Source organism: Lonchura striata, chromosome 20 (genome assembly GCF_046129695.1).
Source record: "Lonchura striata isolate bLonStr1 chromosome 20, bLonStr1.mat, whole genome shotgun sequence".
Lineage (NCBI taxonomy): Eukaryota > Metazoa > Chordata > Aves > Passeriformes > Estrildidae > Lonchura > Lonchura striata.
In genome coordinates, this window is record NC_134622.1 from 7239662 (window position 1) to 7254532 (window position 14871).

Genomic DNA, 14871 nt, shown 5'->3' on the forward strand with positions numbered 1-14871 from the left:
GCCCCGCCCGCCGTCCCGGCGCTTCCCCCCGCCGCCCCGCCCGGTCGCCCCGGCAACGCCGCCCAAGATGGCGTCGTCGGTGCGGGCCGGGCCGCGGCTGCGGCGGGCGGTGCGGGCCGGAGAGCTGGCGGCGCTGCCCGCCGGGCTGAGGGGTGAGCTGGAGGCGGCGCTGGCGGAGGAAGGAGCGCTGGTGCCGTTCGGCCTGCTGCGGAGGCTGCACGCCGCGCTGAGGGAGGCAGGTAAGCCCGCTGCGCCGGGATCCTACCGGGATCACACCGGGATCGCGCCGGCATCGCGCCGGGATCACGCCGGGATCGCACCGGCATCGCGCCGGGATCCTACCGGGATCACACCGGGATCACACCGGGATCCTACCGGGATCACACCGGGATCGTGCCGGCATCGCACTGGGATCGCGCCGGGATCAGACCGGGATCAGACCGGGATCGTGCCGGGATCACGCCGGGATCGCACCGGCATCGCGCCGGGATCGTACCGGCATCGCGCCGGGATCCTACCGGGATCACACCGGGATCGTGCCGGCATCGCGCCGGGATCACGCCGGGATCGTACCGGCATCGCGCCGGGATCGCGCCAGGATCACACCTGGATCGCGCCGGGATCACACCGGCATCGCGCCGGGATCACACCGGGATCGCGCCGGGATCGCACTGGGATCGCGCCGTGACCGTACCGGGATCGCACCGGGATCGCGCCAGGATCACACTGGCATCGCGCCGGCATCGCGCCGTGACCGCCCCGTGACCGCCCCGTGACCGCCCTGTGTCCGCCCCGTGTCCGCAGGGTCGGCGCTGCACCTGCACGAGCTGCTGGAAGGATGTGAGATCCACCTGCCCGAGGTGCCGGTGCCGCCGCGGGTAAGCGAGGCCGGCCGGGAGCGGCGGGAGGAGGCGGAGGCTCCCGGCACTCACGGTGCGTCTGTGCCTCCCCCAGAACCCCGAGCTGGTGGCACGGCTGGAGAGGATCAAGGCCAAGCTGGCGCACGAGGAGTACCGGCGGATGACCCGCAACATCACCGGCCAGGTGAGGGGCTGCTGCAGTGCCTGCTGCCGGGATTCATCCCTCAAACTCCTGAGAGCAAAGATTTCCCCCCTTAGAGTGAGTGCAGTGCAGTGATGCTCTACCTCTCTTAGCCCCTAAATTATTAGGCTAGCCCAGAGATACAAGGCCTTGAGGGGAGGAACATCAGGAGATGGGCAAAGATTCAAAAGAGGCTCTCACCCCGATGTGGTTGTCCAACTTATTTATTCCATGAGGTCCAGGGGGAAAGAGAGGGAGAAAGAGGATGAACAAGAAGGGTCAAGTGCTTATCTAGGCTCTGGACAGGGAAGACTTCTCTGGCTCTCTGCCAACCTTGTCAGGGCAGGAAGGAGGGTACCAGGCTAATCTGATCAGAGTCACAGGGGTCCCAGGTAATGGGGAAAAGCATAGCCCAAGCACACTGTAACAGTGCAGGGGGAATGTGGCAGACACTGGAGGAGAGCACACTGTAAACACACCAGGAACAACAGATGCACTGTTGGGGACAGAGGCAGGACAGGGTTAACAGAGTGGTGAATTCAACATGCTGAGTTTTGGGAACTGCTCACTGTGCCAGAGATCTCAGGTTCTGTTCTGGGAGACTGAGCACGTGTTGTAAATGTTTGACTGGGAGCATCTGTGCTGGTGAAATTTTTGTCATAGTTTTAAAATTGCCTCATTCATGTTAAGGTTAAAAGCTGAAGATACAAGATCATATGTGGGCACTTATTCTTTTCTGAGAAAGCTGAGATTTTCTGACAGGGTGACTGTTCAGAGAAGTCAGCATCCCTTCCTGCTGGCATTCCTTGAGATCCCATTCTGCCCTTCCATGCTGTACCTGGCTTCCAGGTGCACATTAACTCTCATGGAAAGATCTGCTTTGTTCTCTGCTGAGGTTTGGCCTGGTTTAGTGAAAGGTGTCCTTGCTCATGGCAGGGGCTAGAACAGGATGGTCTTTGAGGTCCTCTTCCAGGCCAAACCATGTTGTGATCTATAATCCAGGGTGGTTTTAGCAGAGCTTGTGCAAAATCTCAAAGAAACCCGTGTGCTGTGAAACTGCTGCTCCCCCACAGCCACCCACCCAAAACCCCAGAGTCTTGCAGATAGGACAGGTATTGGCATTGCTTTTATTCTGCACGCACAGTAATAACATTACTATTAACATGAAAATACAAGTGATCACAAGCTGTTTCAATCCCTTCTTTCAGGAGATGAACGGGCCATTGGCTGAATTTGGGAGGCAAGGTGAGTGGCTCCCTGTCCTGTTGACATGTGGCAGGTCAGGCATGGGAACTGTTCCATCTCCAGCTGGTGACAGCCCTTCCCTCTCAGAACATCTCACCAGAAGGTTTTCATGCACTGAAGTGTTCCTTGAATAAAGGAGCCTTTTGGTCATTCTTACCAACATTTCTGGAGGCACCAAGGCGTGTGACTCCTGCAGGATTCCATCTCCCAGCTGAAGCAGCTGTGCATGATTACACCTTGTCTCCAGCCTTACCTAAAATCATCTCCTTCACCCCTCTGTCCCCAGTTCGCTCCGTGAAAGCCATTGTCATCACCATCTTCAACTTCATCGTCACCGTGGTGGCCGCCTTTGCCTGCACCTACCTGGGCAGCCAGTACATCTTCGCAGAGACAGCAGCGGTGAGCGAGCCCAGCCCCTGGCAGCCCCCCTGTGCTGGCCAGGCCACACAGCCAGGGTCACCTCTCTCTCTCTCTCTTTTGTGTCCCCAGCGTGTCCTGTCAGCTGTCATTGTGGCCTCGGTGGTGGGCTTGGCCGAGCTGTACGTGATGGTGCGGACCCTCGAAGGGGACCTTGGGAAACTGTGACCATGAACTGCAGGTTTCGTTCTGGAGGATTTTGTCCTCCCCAGGAGCTGCTAATTTGGGACAGATCTTGTCCTGTCTGTACCTGTTCCTGCTGTGGGAAGACTGCTGCACTCCTCAAGCTCATCCTTTGCTTCCTGCTCCTGAAATGAATCGTGGGTTGGAAATCCCAGAGCTGCAGGACAGGACAGGGAATGGCTGTGGATTCCAACCACCCCAGCAGGGAGAGAGGCATCAGCTCCTGCTATCCCTGTTCTGGGAAATTCCTGTCCTTTTATTCTGGGAATAAATAACACTGTGTGTTTCTAACTTTCTTGCTGCGTGTTGGGAGGTTTCTGTTGGTATGAGAAACGTTGTGGTGTCTAAGACACGGCTGAGATGTGAATCTTCCCTCTCCCTCTGCATCCTGCTCCATCTCCTGTCCAAACCTTCCTGTGCCTGCACAGTGAGGGATGCACGGTGCTCCCAACACCCTGCCAAAGGGTGCCCAGATTCTGGAGGCAAGGAGGGAGCACCCTTCAACACTGAGCCCAGGGGTCTCTCAGGTGCTGTGGGACAGAGAGCAGAGCCAGCTCACTGCACCCACAGCAGGGAGGGGACACCCACACCAGACACCTGCCGGGTGGGCGCTCTGCCAGGGCCAGACACAGTGATTAATGCTCTGATGGCAGCTAAGCCCCCCTGGAAACACGGTTTAATATCTGATCCAGGGAGCTCTGCCGGCACCTGCGAACGCGCCTGTGGATTAGGGGCGGCCGCGCCACAATCATCCGTGGATACGGCCTCAGATTAAGGTATTTTTTCCAAAAGATTAGTCGGTATTAGGGAGCTGATGGGGAGCTGCCCCTGCTGTGGCCGCACCGGCATTTAGGATATTGGATGACATCCTCGGAGCCTTTGGGACCGGCAGTAATTCCGCACCCTAATGAAATCGTGGCGCTAATCCGGGGGGGGCGCGGTGCCAGGAGGGTCCCTAGAAGCCAGGGGCCCTTGCCACGCCTATGGCTCGCCCAGGTTGGTGATGGCCGCGCTGTAGATGAGGTCGGAGATGGAGCCCAGCGAGGTGGGGAGGCCCCGAGCGGGGCTGTGGGATGGCGGCGGCGGCAGGGCAGGGGCCGGGCACGGGATGCTGCCGTCGGGAGGTGCCGCGGGGGGACCCCGCTCCCCGGGCGGCGGCAGCGGCGGTAGCGGTGGCGGCTCCGGCTTGGCGCTACGGATCCTGCGGGCGCGGCGGTTCTGGAACCAGACCTGGGACGGGCGAGGGGAACTGTGAGACACAGATAGCGCCCCGACAGGAGGAGAGGGTGCCCCGGGAGGGAAGGAGGAAGGGATGGAGAGGAGGGTCCCGCCTGTGCTCACCTGGATCTTGGCCTCCGGCAGCTGGGTGAGCTCGGCCAGGCGCTCCCGGGTGGCGATGTCCGGGTAGGGCACGGCGGCGAAGGCTCGCTCCAGCTCCGACAGCTGCCCCCGGCTGAACGTGGTCCGCCGCCGCTTCCGCGGTCCCCCCGGGCAGGGACAGGGGCAGGGGCACGGCCCCGGGGCGCCGCCCCCGCCCGCCGCCCGCCCGCCGCCCGGCCCGCCCGCCCCGTCGGGGAAGCGGAGCAGCGGCTGGGGAGCGCGGGAGGTGCCCGGGGCCGCGCTCATCCTGCCCGGCTCCCCCGGGCCCGCCGCCGCCCCGGCTTTTATCCCCCCCGGATCCCCCCCGGCGGGCTGGGACCGCCCCGAGCGGGCGGTGCTGTCCCCCCCGAACCCTTCCCAAGGGCTCCCGGGGCCGGTCCCAGCTCCGCGCCCCCGATGGCAGAGTCCCGGCAGCCCCGACTGACTCCCCAGCATCCCCGGGGACCAGGATCCCCACCAGCTGCTCGTACAGGTCTCCCTTCGCCGCCGTCGGGGCACGGTGGGGCCTGTGAGGATGCCAGGGCTCGGGACCCACCTGCCACCCGCCCCCTGCGCTCCCTCCCGGCTCCCCGCCCTCCCCCGCTCGCCCCCCGCCGTGCGACCGCCGCTCTCCCGCAGGGCTGGCACCGGTCAATGTTTAACCGGAGCGGTGGTACCGGTTGTGCGGGGCAGCCGGGGCCGGCTGAGGGTGGCTCCCGCCGAGACCGGCCGGGCGTGCGGGCACCCCGAGCACCGGGTGCTGGGGGGCGCATGGAACCAAAGGGGGAGCGGGGCGGGGAGCCCCAGCCGGACTCCCGGCCCAGAACGCTCCCACGGGGCCAGGAGAGACCGTAAGTTGTCGCGGCGACGGAGGAGACAGAGGCCACCCCGTCCTAGAGCAGCAGGACTTGGGCGGTGACTGCACGACTGATGCAGGCAGCGGGGGGTGGCATCCCAAAAAGGCTGCGGGGGGACAGGACCGTCCTTCTGCGGCGACGTGGCGGGGACAGTGAGCTCTGTCCCCCGCCAGGCCTCAGGGCACAGTGGGGGTGGGAGGACGGTGAGAGCACAGCATGACCGGGGGTCCCTCTACCCCAGCCCCCGGGGTGCCCGCGGGCACAACCCCCCATCTGGGGGGCACCCACCACCCTGCTGCCCTCTGTTCCCCAAAGGAGTCCTGGAGAGGAGCAGGGGGGGGCCGTGGAGGGCAAAGAGACGCGTCTGAGAGTGGTGCTAAGGTAAGGGGAGACGAAAAGGCTCAGGGCAGGAACCTCGCTGCCTGGGGCGAGGTCACAGCGAGGCTCCCCAGGGTCCCCGTGCAGCGACACCTCTGTGTCCCCATCCACACCCCACCCTTAGGGTCCGGCCGCTGACCGGCACGGAGACGCGGCGAGGTGACCAGCAGGTTGTGCACAGCCTCGGTGACGGCGCCGTGCACGTAAGTGCCACCTCCCCGTCGGGGTGTCGGGCTGGGGGAGGGCTGCAGCACCCCCTGAGCCCCCGCTGTCCCCACGGCCAGGTAAGCGCGGCCAGGCACGATGCCACCTTTGGCTTCAGCGCCGTGTTCGACGCCGGCGCCTCGCAGGAGGCTGTGTTCGAAGGCAGCGGGATGAGGCAGCTGGTGGAGCTGGCCATGGACGGGTGAGTCCCGGAGAGCGCCCCGCGGACCCCAACCCTCCATCCACCCCACGCCGGGCTTTTCCGGCGCGTTCGCACTGCCCTGGCTGTGTCAGGAGGTGGCATCGCTGTGCCACCGCCTGCGGCCGTGCCCGACGCTCAGCATCTTCCACAGCTTCTCCTGCACCGTCTTTGCCTTCGGGCAGACCGGCTCGGGGAAGACCTACACCCTGATGGGACCCCTCGCCCAGGTACAACGCTGACCATCTCACCTGATCCCGGTCGTGGGATGAGCTCCTCCCAGCCGGTCATGGTGCAGGCGGTGCCCGATGTGATCACTCACCATCCTGGTACCTTTGCAGAGCGAGACCCAGCCGGCATCCCCGGCCCTGCTGGGGCTGATGCAGAGATCCTTCACCTGCCTCCTGGAGCAGAGCCGGAGCCGTGGCTCTGACCTGGCTCTCAGCGCTTCCTACCTGGAGATCTACAATGAACAGGTAAGTGCCTGCCCAGCCGCCCACTCCGGCCCTGCTGGCACCCTGTGCCCCGCTCCCCGGTGCCATCCCCCTGCCATGTGCCAGGTCCGGGATCTGCTGAGCCCAGGACCACCGTGCGCCCTGCCCCTGCGCTGGAGCAAAACCCGCGGCTTCTACGTGGAGAACCAGCTCAGTGTGGAATTCGAGAGCCTGGAGGCCATCGTCAGCCTGCTCCTGCAAGGTGCTGAGCCACAGCCACAGGGCTGGGACATGTTCAGGGGGTGCTAGACTCGGTATGGGGGGGGATTCAGACCCCACAGACCGTCCCAGGGCTGGTGGCACTCTGATGGCAGCCAAGAGGAGCAGCTCCCTGTACAGCTGCAGAGCAGCTCTGGTCGGGCAGGGGGTGCTGGGCAGTGGATGCTCTGGGGTTGGGACAGCGATGTGGGGTGTCATGCAGTCAACTCCTCGCCCAGCAGGATCCCAGAGGCGCCGGACCTCGGCACATGCCCTCAACAGGCACTCGAGCCGCAGCCACGCCCTGCTGACCGTCCACGTCCGCAGCCGAGCCGTGAGCGCGCATCCTGCTCCTGGGCAGGGCTGGGGGGCTCCGGGCTCAGCACGGGGGTGCAGATGCAGACACCCCCACGGTGGGGGGGTCATGCTCTCCTCAAGGATAGATGGGTGGGGCTGGAGAAAGCAGCTGGGAATCCTATCCAAGATCCAGGAGTCGGGACAGTGCCGTGGTCAATGGGGAAAGGGTAATGGGGGTCAAAGCATCAGCCCCCAACATGCTTCTCCAGGCCAGCACCTGCCCCAGCAAGCAGGGCACGCTGTGCTTCGTGGACCTGGCTGGCAGCGAGCGGGTGAAGGAGACCGGCTCCAGCGGGGAGCTCTCCGTGGAGGCCAACAGCATCAACCGCAGCCTCCTGGCACTGGGTAAGAGCTGGGGAACCCGCCCTGGGAGCATCCTGCTGGCCCCTACCAGAGCCTTGTCACATCCTTTGTGGTTCATCCTCTGGCAGGACACTGCATCTCCCTGCTGGCCAAACCCCGAGGGAAGCGAACGCACATCCCCTACCGGGACAGCAAGCTCACCCGGCTGCTGGCTCGCTCGCTGGGCGGCTCAGGCATCACCCTGATGGTAAAACCATGGAGGAGGCTGGGCAAGGGGTCTCACCCCTCGAGGAGAAGGCTGGAAAAGGATGGTGACCTTCTGGATGACAGTTCGCCTGTATCTCTTCCTCGGTGGCAGGTCGCCTGCATCTCCCCGTCCTCACGCTGCCTCTCAGAGACTCTGAGCACACTGCACTACGCCAGCCGTGCCCGGAAGGTCACCACCAGACCCATGGCCAACAGGGTATCACAGACAGAGAACCCCTCTGAGCTCCTCTGCCCCGCTGCTGGGACCCCCCTGACCCACCCCTTTATCCACCCACCGCTCCCAGGTGTCCCGGGAGAAGCTGCTGCAAACCTTGGAGCGAGAAATCCATGCCTTGCAGCTGGAAAACCTCTCCCTACGCCAGCAGTTGTGCCTGCCCAGAGTGCCAGTGAGGAGCACGGAGGTCGCAGAGAACCCTCCAAAAGCATGGGCGGGCTCTGGAGACAGGTACGGCCCTGCAGGGCAGCTCCCACCAGAGGGAACCCCAGCCTGGCCCAGTCTCTATGGTCTCCTGCGGGATTTCGTGGTGGAGAATGAGCAGATGAGGTATGGGACATTTGTGTGGGACCCCTGAATAGGGGATCAAGAGGCTGACAGGGCAGCCAGAGCCCCTGCCTGGGCAGCACCCTGCACCAACCAGCCTCCCTGAGTGACTCTGCGGGGCTGGGCAGGGCTCTCTGGAGGCTGCCAATGCCCTGCTGGGCTTCCTCCCTGCTCCCCAGGCAGCCCCGTCTGTGCCCACACCACAGCGGTGACATCGCAGCTGGCCCATCCCACAGAGCCACGCGCAGCTCCTGTGACAGCCAGCCCCTGCTCCGGGGTGCCCGCACCCTGCACGTCCCCCACGGGCACTCGGTGAGGCACCGGCGGCCCGACACCACACCCAGCTCTGTCCCCCGGCTGCCGGTGAGAGCGGGGGCCTGGGGTCTGCAGCCATCCTGCCCACGGCAGGCTGAGCGTGCAGACCTCCCACCCACTGCCGTCCTCTCTTCCAGAAGCTCCCTCCTGCCTCCAGCCACCCCAGCTGCCCTGGGTGCCCACAGTGCTGCCCTGGGCCAGCTGATGCCACCATGTTCCAGGTACAGCCCCAGGCGTCTCTTGGGAGGGGATGGCACAGGGGTGGCACAGCCACCTTGACCACTCTGCTCACCCCCAGGTGCTGCCAGTGCCCGCTGTGCCACAGCCAGTCCCCCCTGAGGGAAATGCTGGTCTTCTGCCACCTGGACAGGAGGACACGGCTCTGCCTGGCTCCCATCACCCCCACGGGCACCCCCAGCTGCACCAGAGGAAGCGGTGAGAGCCATTCCTTGGGCATCAGCTGCAGCTCAGGAGTTCCCTGGAGTTTCGGGGGGTGGTGGGGCAGTAGGTGAGGGTTTGTTCATGTGTCCTCATGGCAGGAGTCGTGGCAGGAGCAGGAGCTTGTCTCAGCAGCACACGCTGCACCGGGAGCTGCCAGGCCCTGAGCACGTCCCCAGCTCTGAGGGAAGGGTCATCCCTTCAGCACCGCCCTGGCCAGGGCTGCCAGAGCCCAGAGGTGAGCGGGGCACTGCTGGGAGACCAGGCAGGGCCTTGGATGGGCACCCATCCCTGCACAGCCACTCACACGTGCACCATGGGGGGCTGTGCTCTGATCCTGGGGAGATGGAGACCTGACCCTGCTGCTCCCCGCTGGCAGCTGCCGGCACTGTCCCTCTCCTCCAGTGGGAAGAGGCACTGGACTGGCTGGCAGAGCAGATCTGAGCTGCCACAGGCACAGCATGGATGTGGCCAGCATCAGGGATCTGGCACAGACCGGGGGGACAAGCACAGCCCTCGGGGACACGAGACCTCGGACTGCACGGACTGCACAAACCACGGCACAGGCGGTTGGATGGATGCACAGACAGAGCTCTCCAGCCTGCATGGCTCTCACAGTTTATTTCTGTCTAGCTGAGGCTGGGCTCCTGGTGGCTCCAGGGATCCCATCAGGTGCTCTCCTCCCCGGGCTGGGGGCAGTCCAGCCAGTACTGGGCGATGGAGCGGGGGTAGCGCGGCCGCACCAGGTCCACGCGCTTGGTGCGCAGGTTGACACGGTAGTACTTGTCTGGGGAAGGGGACATGGCCGTCAGGACTGTCCCCAGCCCTGGGGAGCTGCCAGCCCTCACTGCCAGCGCCTTCCCACTGCATCCCAGAGCCATTGCAGAGAGAGAGGAGGCCTCCCCATGCTCCAGCAGCCCTGGTCCTGCATCATTCCTGGACCCTGCCGGACCAGACTCACCTCCAACAAAGAAGTAAACACTCTGGAGCATCTCACATGTGGAGCCCGACAGCCCATCCGTTTCAACACCTGCTGAGTCGGGGTCATTTTGCAGCCAGCTCCAGAATCCCAAATTCAGTGACCGGTGGTGGTTGTACCTCTTGCGCTGACGGCGAGACTTCCTCCTCCGGGGCTCCTGGGAGGGCACGTAGATGCGGCCGGCCATGGCAGCGTCCAGCCGGCTGGGCACACCCCGCCAGTCCCGGCTGATGTACCACGGGCCGTTCGCCCCGGCTGGAAAAGGAGCAGAGGGTGAGTGAGAGGGCCAGCAGCGTGTGGGGTGAGCTGAGCCCACCCCACAGACAGCACCCAGCACCTGCTCCGAGACCCAGAGGAATGATCTGAAAGATCCCAGCCCGGATGGGATGTGTGACAGTGACACGGGCCAGGCTGAGCCAGGAGTGGTCCCCCACCCCCTTGGCTGGGATCAGCTGTGTGCTGCTGAGCCCCCTTCTCCTCCTCTCTTTCATTCTCCCTGCCCAGGGCTGGGGATTGCCTGTGGCATCTCCAGCTCCAGTGATAATAAACAGTCCCCAGCAGTGACACCGTGGTGTGAGGCGGCTGGTGATGGGGATTTGGGATGCTGTGGGAGGTGCAGCTATGGTCTGGGGTGTTCCTGTGGATGGCCTGGGCAGGATATGATGGCTCATCCTGCCTGCCCTAGCTTCCAGGCATCGCTCCCTCCTCCCTGGGTGTCTGCATGCCTTGTGCCCTGTCAGTGCCCACTGCTGGGACCCGCCAGCCCTCCCCCGGGGCTGGCCCAGCCCTTACGCATCCTGCCGCCAAAGAGGATCTGGAAAACGTCCTCCCAGCTGTCCCGGTTCATGAAGGCGTAGTGCTTGAACACCGTGGAGGGGGAGGACTTCTCGCAGTCAGCCTGCGTGGGCTGCTGGGCAAAGTCGTAGGACCAGTAGTACTTGTCTAGGAGAGGGTGAGCAGGGCGTTAGTGGGGGACAGGCACTGGAGGGGTGCCTAGCCTGTGCCCAGTGGTGCCAGGCTCTGCCAGCAGCAGGGGCTGCCCCCTTACCCTTGAAGAAATAGACTCTCTCATTGCCGTGGTAGCTGTGGGCAGGGAGGGCGAAGGCTGCGTCCACGTTGTTGGGAATGCCCTCAAAGCCCTCGGAGATGTCCCGTGGGTACCCAGGGTCCAGGGCTCCGTCATCAAAGCGCCAGTACTGGGTGCCCTGAGGGGTGGGGGACAGAGAAGGTTACAAGTGCAACATCCCCCAGCCACAGGTCTGCCAGGAGGAGGGAGTGGATGCTGGGGAGCCCCATCACGGGGCTGTGGTTGCCTGGGGTCCCAGAATAACCACAGGGATTTGGGGTCTCCGGCAACCACGGCGTGCATGGGTGTATGGGAGGTGCCAGAAGAGGATATAGGGTGGGTTGAGGTGCTGTGCTGACCACCCTGGGAGTACCCCCAGCCCTGCAGCCCACCTTGAAGAGGTAAGTCTTGCCCTGGCAGTTGATGCGTGTGAAGGCTGCGTCGATGGGGCCCTCGATGCCCCAGACGTCACTGATGAGCTTGGGGTAGCCAGGCCTCACACTGGTCTTGTCCAGCTCATAGAAGTACTTCCCTGGGGAGAGAGGAGATGCAGGGGAAGTGCAAGGGACTGTAGACACAGCACAGGGTGCCAGCATGGCAGCATGTCCCACATGTCCCACAAAGTACCTCGGAAAGCGTAAAGGGAACCGTTCTTCAGGTCGGTGAAGGCATCAAAAGGTTTCCCACTACACAGCTCCTCAGGCTCCTCAGACACTTCTGGGGTGGTGCTGGGCACCTCTGGCAGTCTCTCCTCGGGGGTTGGCTTGCTCTCTGGTGTGGTGTCCACCAGCACTGGGGCTGTGGGCAGCTCTGTGGGCTCTGCCGTGGGCACCTCTTCCGTGACAAAGTCGACGGTGAGGTTGTAGTCCAGGTAGTCGTCCTCCGGCAAGGCAAAGACATCTCCCCGGGTCACTGCAGGAGGGAGCAGGTTGGTTCCCACTGGGTCTGGGTGCAGACCTCTCTCCCAGGCAATAGAGATTCACAGAATCATGGAGTCATTAAGAAAGAGACCTCTAAGATCATCAAGTCCAATTTAACCCAGCACTGCCAACCATGTCCCCAAGTGTCGCAAGTACACTTTTTTAGAACACTCCCACAGGATGGTGACTCCACCTGGGCAGCCTATTCCAAAGCCTGAACACCCTTTCAGAGAAGACATTTTTCCTACTAACCAATCTATCCAATTAGTGCAGATCCCACGCTCCAGATGGTGATGACCCAGCTTCCAAAAACCCCCTGTGCTGCAGCAAATCCTGATGCTGACTTCACCCTGCAGGCACAGCTGGGTGCAGAGCTGACCCAGCACAGACCCCAGGGTGTGGAGCACCCACAGCCACCCCATTCCCCCTGTGCCCTGGCCAGGAGGGTGGCCATGGGGACAGTACCTTTGGCTTTGCAGACGGTGGAGTAGTCACTGCAGCAGCTCTGGTAGTACACACAGAGGGTGTCACACTGGCACTTGTGGCCTGCATCGAAGCCTTCTTCACAGCGGCCCTCGCAGGAGTCTGCAAAAGCCACCCCACAGCTCAGGAGGGGTAATATGGCGTGGGGCAGTGGGACCCATGTCTCCCCTCCCAGCCCAGCCCCACAGAGGAAAGCAAACTTGGGGATGTTCTGGTTGGGGGTGCCCCATCCTTTCATGGTCAACTCCATCACCAGGGGCTACAGCAGCTCCTTGCCCTGCTCCAACTCAGGTCCTGCTGAGATGGGAGCCATGGATTGGGCTGTGCCATGCTCCCAGCTCCGTGCTGGCAGCCCAGCCGTGGATGGGCAGGGATTTGCCAAGGCACCATTGACCCCCATGTGCTGCCCACTTGCTTTCTCCCCATCCTGCAGGGTACAGCCAATGTGGCCACGGCCACCATCCTCTCCGTTCCCACCCTGCCCGGGCTGTCCAGCCCCTCCATCAGCTCAAGAGTCACTCTTTCTCCATCCCCAAAGCACCTGGTAAGGGGTTGGCTGGCTAAATCTCACCTTCTGCAGCACGGGTGGTGGCGAGCAGGGCCAGCACGAGGGCAGGGAAGAGCAGCCTCATGCTGGGCGTCCGGGAGCGCAGCCCTCCTGCGACTGTGCGGGCTGGAGCACGGCACAGCCCCAGCATCCAGTGTTTGCTCAGCCTGCCCCGGCGGGAGAAAGCAAACAGCCCAAGGTCGGAACAGGGGAAAGGGGCAGAGATGATCTCCCACCCAGCTTCCCCCACAGGCCACACTGAGCAGGGGGACAGGGCTGCCACGAGCGCCAGCAGCTCCTCCCTAGCCCCAGTGCAGGTTGGGCACTGTTCAGAGACTGGGGAGGGACAGCAGAAAGACAGTCAGGAACCATCTTGAGGTCCTGCCACGCTTATGTCATAACATACCTCATGGTGTAAAAGCAACCAGCTGTTTTCCAGCCTGGTCTTGTCAAAGACAAAAACCCAAATGAGATGGGATGGAGGAGCGATGCTCAGAAGACAAAGGGAAAGTTGGAGGGCTTATTCTTGGGGTTTCAGCTTTCTCAATGTCAAGGCTGGGAACACACCTGGGGAGCTCCAAGGCAGGGTGGCTCGGGATGGGGCAGGTGCCACCTCTGTGGTGGGCACCAGAGGCCAGAGGTGAGCGGCCGGGGGCAGGAGCCCTCAGCACTTTCACTGCAGAAGGCAAACAAAAGCCTGTGTATTTTGCTCCCGTCATTCCCTTTCCAACCAATCTTTCAGTTACTAATTAATGTCGACTCAGCTCTTTTGGCAGCTCCTGATAACTCTGGGATGTTTATTTAGTCGGGGCAAGGAGCAAATGCACACGAAGCTGCAGCAATCCTGATTCTTCTGCTTCTGCTGGGACAGGAGCTCCAAGGGATCTGTCCCAGCCCTTGGGAAGGAATGGTGCAGCTTTGGGCCTTAAGTGATGCAAGATTTGGGGTGAGAGAAACCACAGCAGGGTGTCCACTGCTCCAGAGGTCTTTCCACTGCCAGCTGAGACGCAGGCAGTTCCTGGCATCATCTGCTCCTGGCATCTTGCTGGAAAGAGCTTTATTTGGTTTTGAGACAAGCATTTCCACCTGGAAGCCCTGAGGAGCTGAGGACAGCTACCAGACATCGGCTTTTGGGGCAGAACTTCTGCAGCCCTCACCCCACTCCTTGTCCCCTGGCCTCAGCTATGGCAGAGCTGACATCGTCCCCAAGTGCCAGCACCAGCCCAGTGCTTAACCAGTGCTGAGCCAGTCCTGTGGGACAACAGCCCTGCGAGGGTTCAGGCTTGCAGGAGGCTTTGGGAGAGAAGGGCTGGGCATTGTCTGAGCTGCTTTGGCTGATCAGCTAAGACAAAGCTCCCTCCTGCTGCTCCAGGCTCCCAGCCACCAGCCACAGATCCATGAAAGCTCAGCGAGCCCTTCCCTACCAGGAGCAGATCCCAGGAGAGGGGTTGGTTGGATAAGGGGGCCCCGGGGAGCTCCTGCAGCCAAGGGCTGAGCAGATCCAGTGAGGAAAACTCGGGAAATGGGGCTGATCCCCCAGGACAAGGCTGGGAACCGCTGCAGTTCCAGAGCCCAGGCTGCTGGGTCTGAAACCTCTCCCAAAAAGCAAAGCAAAGCAAAACTAAAAGCAAAACAAAGCTCAGTTCTCTGGGCTAGTCAGGACAAGCCAATGGGAATGGTTTAAATTCTGCTGCCCCCGGGCAGCAAACCCTCTGCTGCTCTACAGTGGGACAGCCCTTATGGTTACCCCTGATTAATAATAATTAATTAATAATAATTAATAATAATTTATCAGGAAATTCCTTACTGGTTCTGTGCCGAGCTTCTCCCGCAGTTTTGCGCTGCTCGGGGTGCCTTGTTCGCCGTCCTTCCTTGTCTGTCTGTCGATGATGTCCCTTTCCTCTGTCTGTCCCTTCGAAGTGGGTTCAGAGAGGATTAAGAGCGACTCTGTCACATCCAAACATCAACTCGAATTTAAGTCTCAGGCTGACCTGGCAACAACCTGGTTTTGGAGTCAAGGACTTAAGCTGCTCCTCCCAGCACATCCGAGAAATGCCCGAAGCATTTAAGCATTTCTGCC

The 14871-nt window shown here is 62.3% G+C and overlaps 4 protein-coding genes across 6 annotated transcripts; 2 read left to right on the plus strand and 2 right to left on the minus strand.

The window, feature by feature from the left end:
- The first annotated feature begins 67 nt into the window (after positions 1 to 67).
- On the plus strand, positions 68 to 3182 carry VMA12 (vacuolar ATPase assembly factor VMA12). 2 transcript variants are annotated; one of them, XM_021550843.2, is made up of 6 exons: positions 68 to 239; positions 805 to 878; positions 955 to 1044; positions 2250 to 2286; positions 2573 to 2685; positions 2776 to 3182. In XM_021550843.2, the coding sequence occupies exons 1-6, from the start codon at positions 68 to 70 to the stop codon at positions 2869 to 2871; spliced, it is 582 nt and encodes a 193-aa protein (XP_021406518.2). In that variant the 3' UTR covers positions 2872 to 3182. The 2 variants fall into 2 exon arrangements, with proteins under 2 accessions (XP_021406518.2, XP_077643639.1); XM_077787513.1 differs by having other exon boundaries at positions 2573 to 3182.
- On the minus strand, positions 3176 to 5018 carry SEBOX (SEBOX homeobox). Its single transcript, XM_077787644.1, has 3 exons — positions 4923 to 5018; positions 4228 to 4359; positions 3176 to 4116 (listed from the first exon to the last, which is right to left on the minus strand). The coding sequence occupies exons 1-3, from the start codon at positions 5016 to 5018 to the stop codon at positions 3868 to 3870; spliced, it is 477 nt and encodes a 158-aa protein (XP_077643770.1). The 3' UTR covers positions 3176 to 3867.
- Positions 5017 to 9240, plus strand: KIF12 (kinesin family member 12). The gene is given in 18 exon segments (XM_077787645.1): positions 5017 to 5096; positions 5182 to 5332; positions 5335 to 5483; positions 5605 to 5683; positions 5765 to 5886; positions 6038 to 6113; positions 6225 to 6359; positions 6444 to 6579; positions 6818 to 6909; positions 7142 to 7277; positions 7364 to 7482; positions 7594 to 7698; positions 7787 to 8046; positions 8223 to 8406; positions 8496 to 8579; positions 8657 to 8793; positions 8898 to 9034; positions 9176 to 9240. Coding segments are annotated over 18 exon segments (2247 nt in total).
- A 158-nt stretch (positions 9241 to 9398) lies between these two features.
- VTN (vitronectin) lies at positions 9399 to 14852 on the minus strand. Of its 2 annotated transcripts, none has more exons than XM_021550936.3 (9): positions 14599 to 14852; positions 12816 to 12958; positions 12227 to 12346; positions 11469 to 11753; positions 11234 to 11373; positions 10824 to 10980; positions 10568 to 10717; positions 9758 to 10030; positions 9399 to 9583 (listed from the first exon to the last, which is right to left on the minus strand). In XM_021550936.3, exons 2-9 carry the CDS (start codon positions 12940 to 12942, stop codon positions 9465 to 9467), a joined length of 1371 nt encoding a protein of 456 aa, XP_021406611.2. In that variant the 5' UTR covers positions 12943 to 12958; positions 14599 to 14852; the 3' UTR covers positions 9399 to 9464. The 2 variants fall into 2 exon arrangements, with proteins under 2 accessions (XP_021406611.2, XP_021406610.2); XM_021550935.3 differs by lacking the exon at positions 14599 to 14852 and adding an exon at positions 13198 to 13381.
- Positions 14853 to 14871: the final 19 nt, after the last annotated feature.

Excerpts from the sequence above, each read along its gene's own strand:
- VTN (XM_021550935.3), bottom strand. Across the intron at positions 11,754-12,226 it reads CACCGTCTGCAAAGCCAAAG|TGACCCGGGGAGATGTCTTT; the intron begins GTACTGTCCCCA and ends TCCCTCCTGCAG. Across the intron at positions 10,981-11,233 it reads GCAAGACTTACCTCTTCAAG|GGCACCCAGTACTGGCGCTT; the intron begins GTGGGCTGCAGG and ends CCCACCCCTCAG.
- SEBOX (XM_077787644.1), bottom strand. The coding sequence starts at position 5,018 with ATGCGCCCCCCAGCACCCGGTGCTCGGGGTGCCCGCACGCCCGGCCGG. Across the intron at positions 4,360-4,922 it reads CCGGCTGCCCCGCACAACCG|CGGCGGCGGACCACGTTCAG; the intron begins GTACCACCGCTC and ends GGACCGCGGAAG. Across the intron at positions 4,117-4,227 it reads TGCCGGAGGCCAAGATCCAG|GTCTGGTTCCAGAACCGCCG; the intron begins GTGAGCACAGGC and ends CGCCCGTCCCAG.
- VMA12 (XM_077787513.1), top strand. The coding sequence starts at position 68 with ATGGCGTCGTCGGTGCGGGCCGGGCCGCGGCTGCGGCGGGCGGTGCGG. Across the intron at positions 879-954 it reads AGGTGCCGGTGCCGCCGCGG|AACCCCGAGCTGGTGGCACG; the intron begins GTAAGCGAGGCC and ends TGCCTCCCCCAG. Across the intron at positions 2,287-2,572 it reads GGCTGAATTTGGGAGGCAAG|TTCGCTCCGTGAAAGCCATT; the intron begins GTGAGTGGCTCC and ends CTCTGTCCCCAG.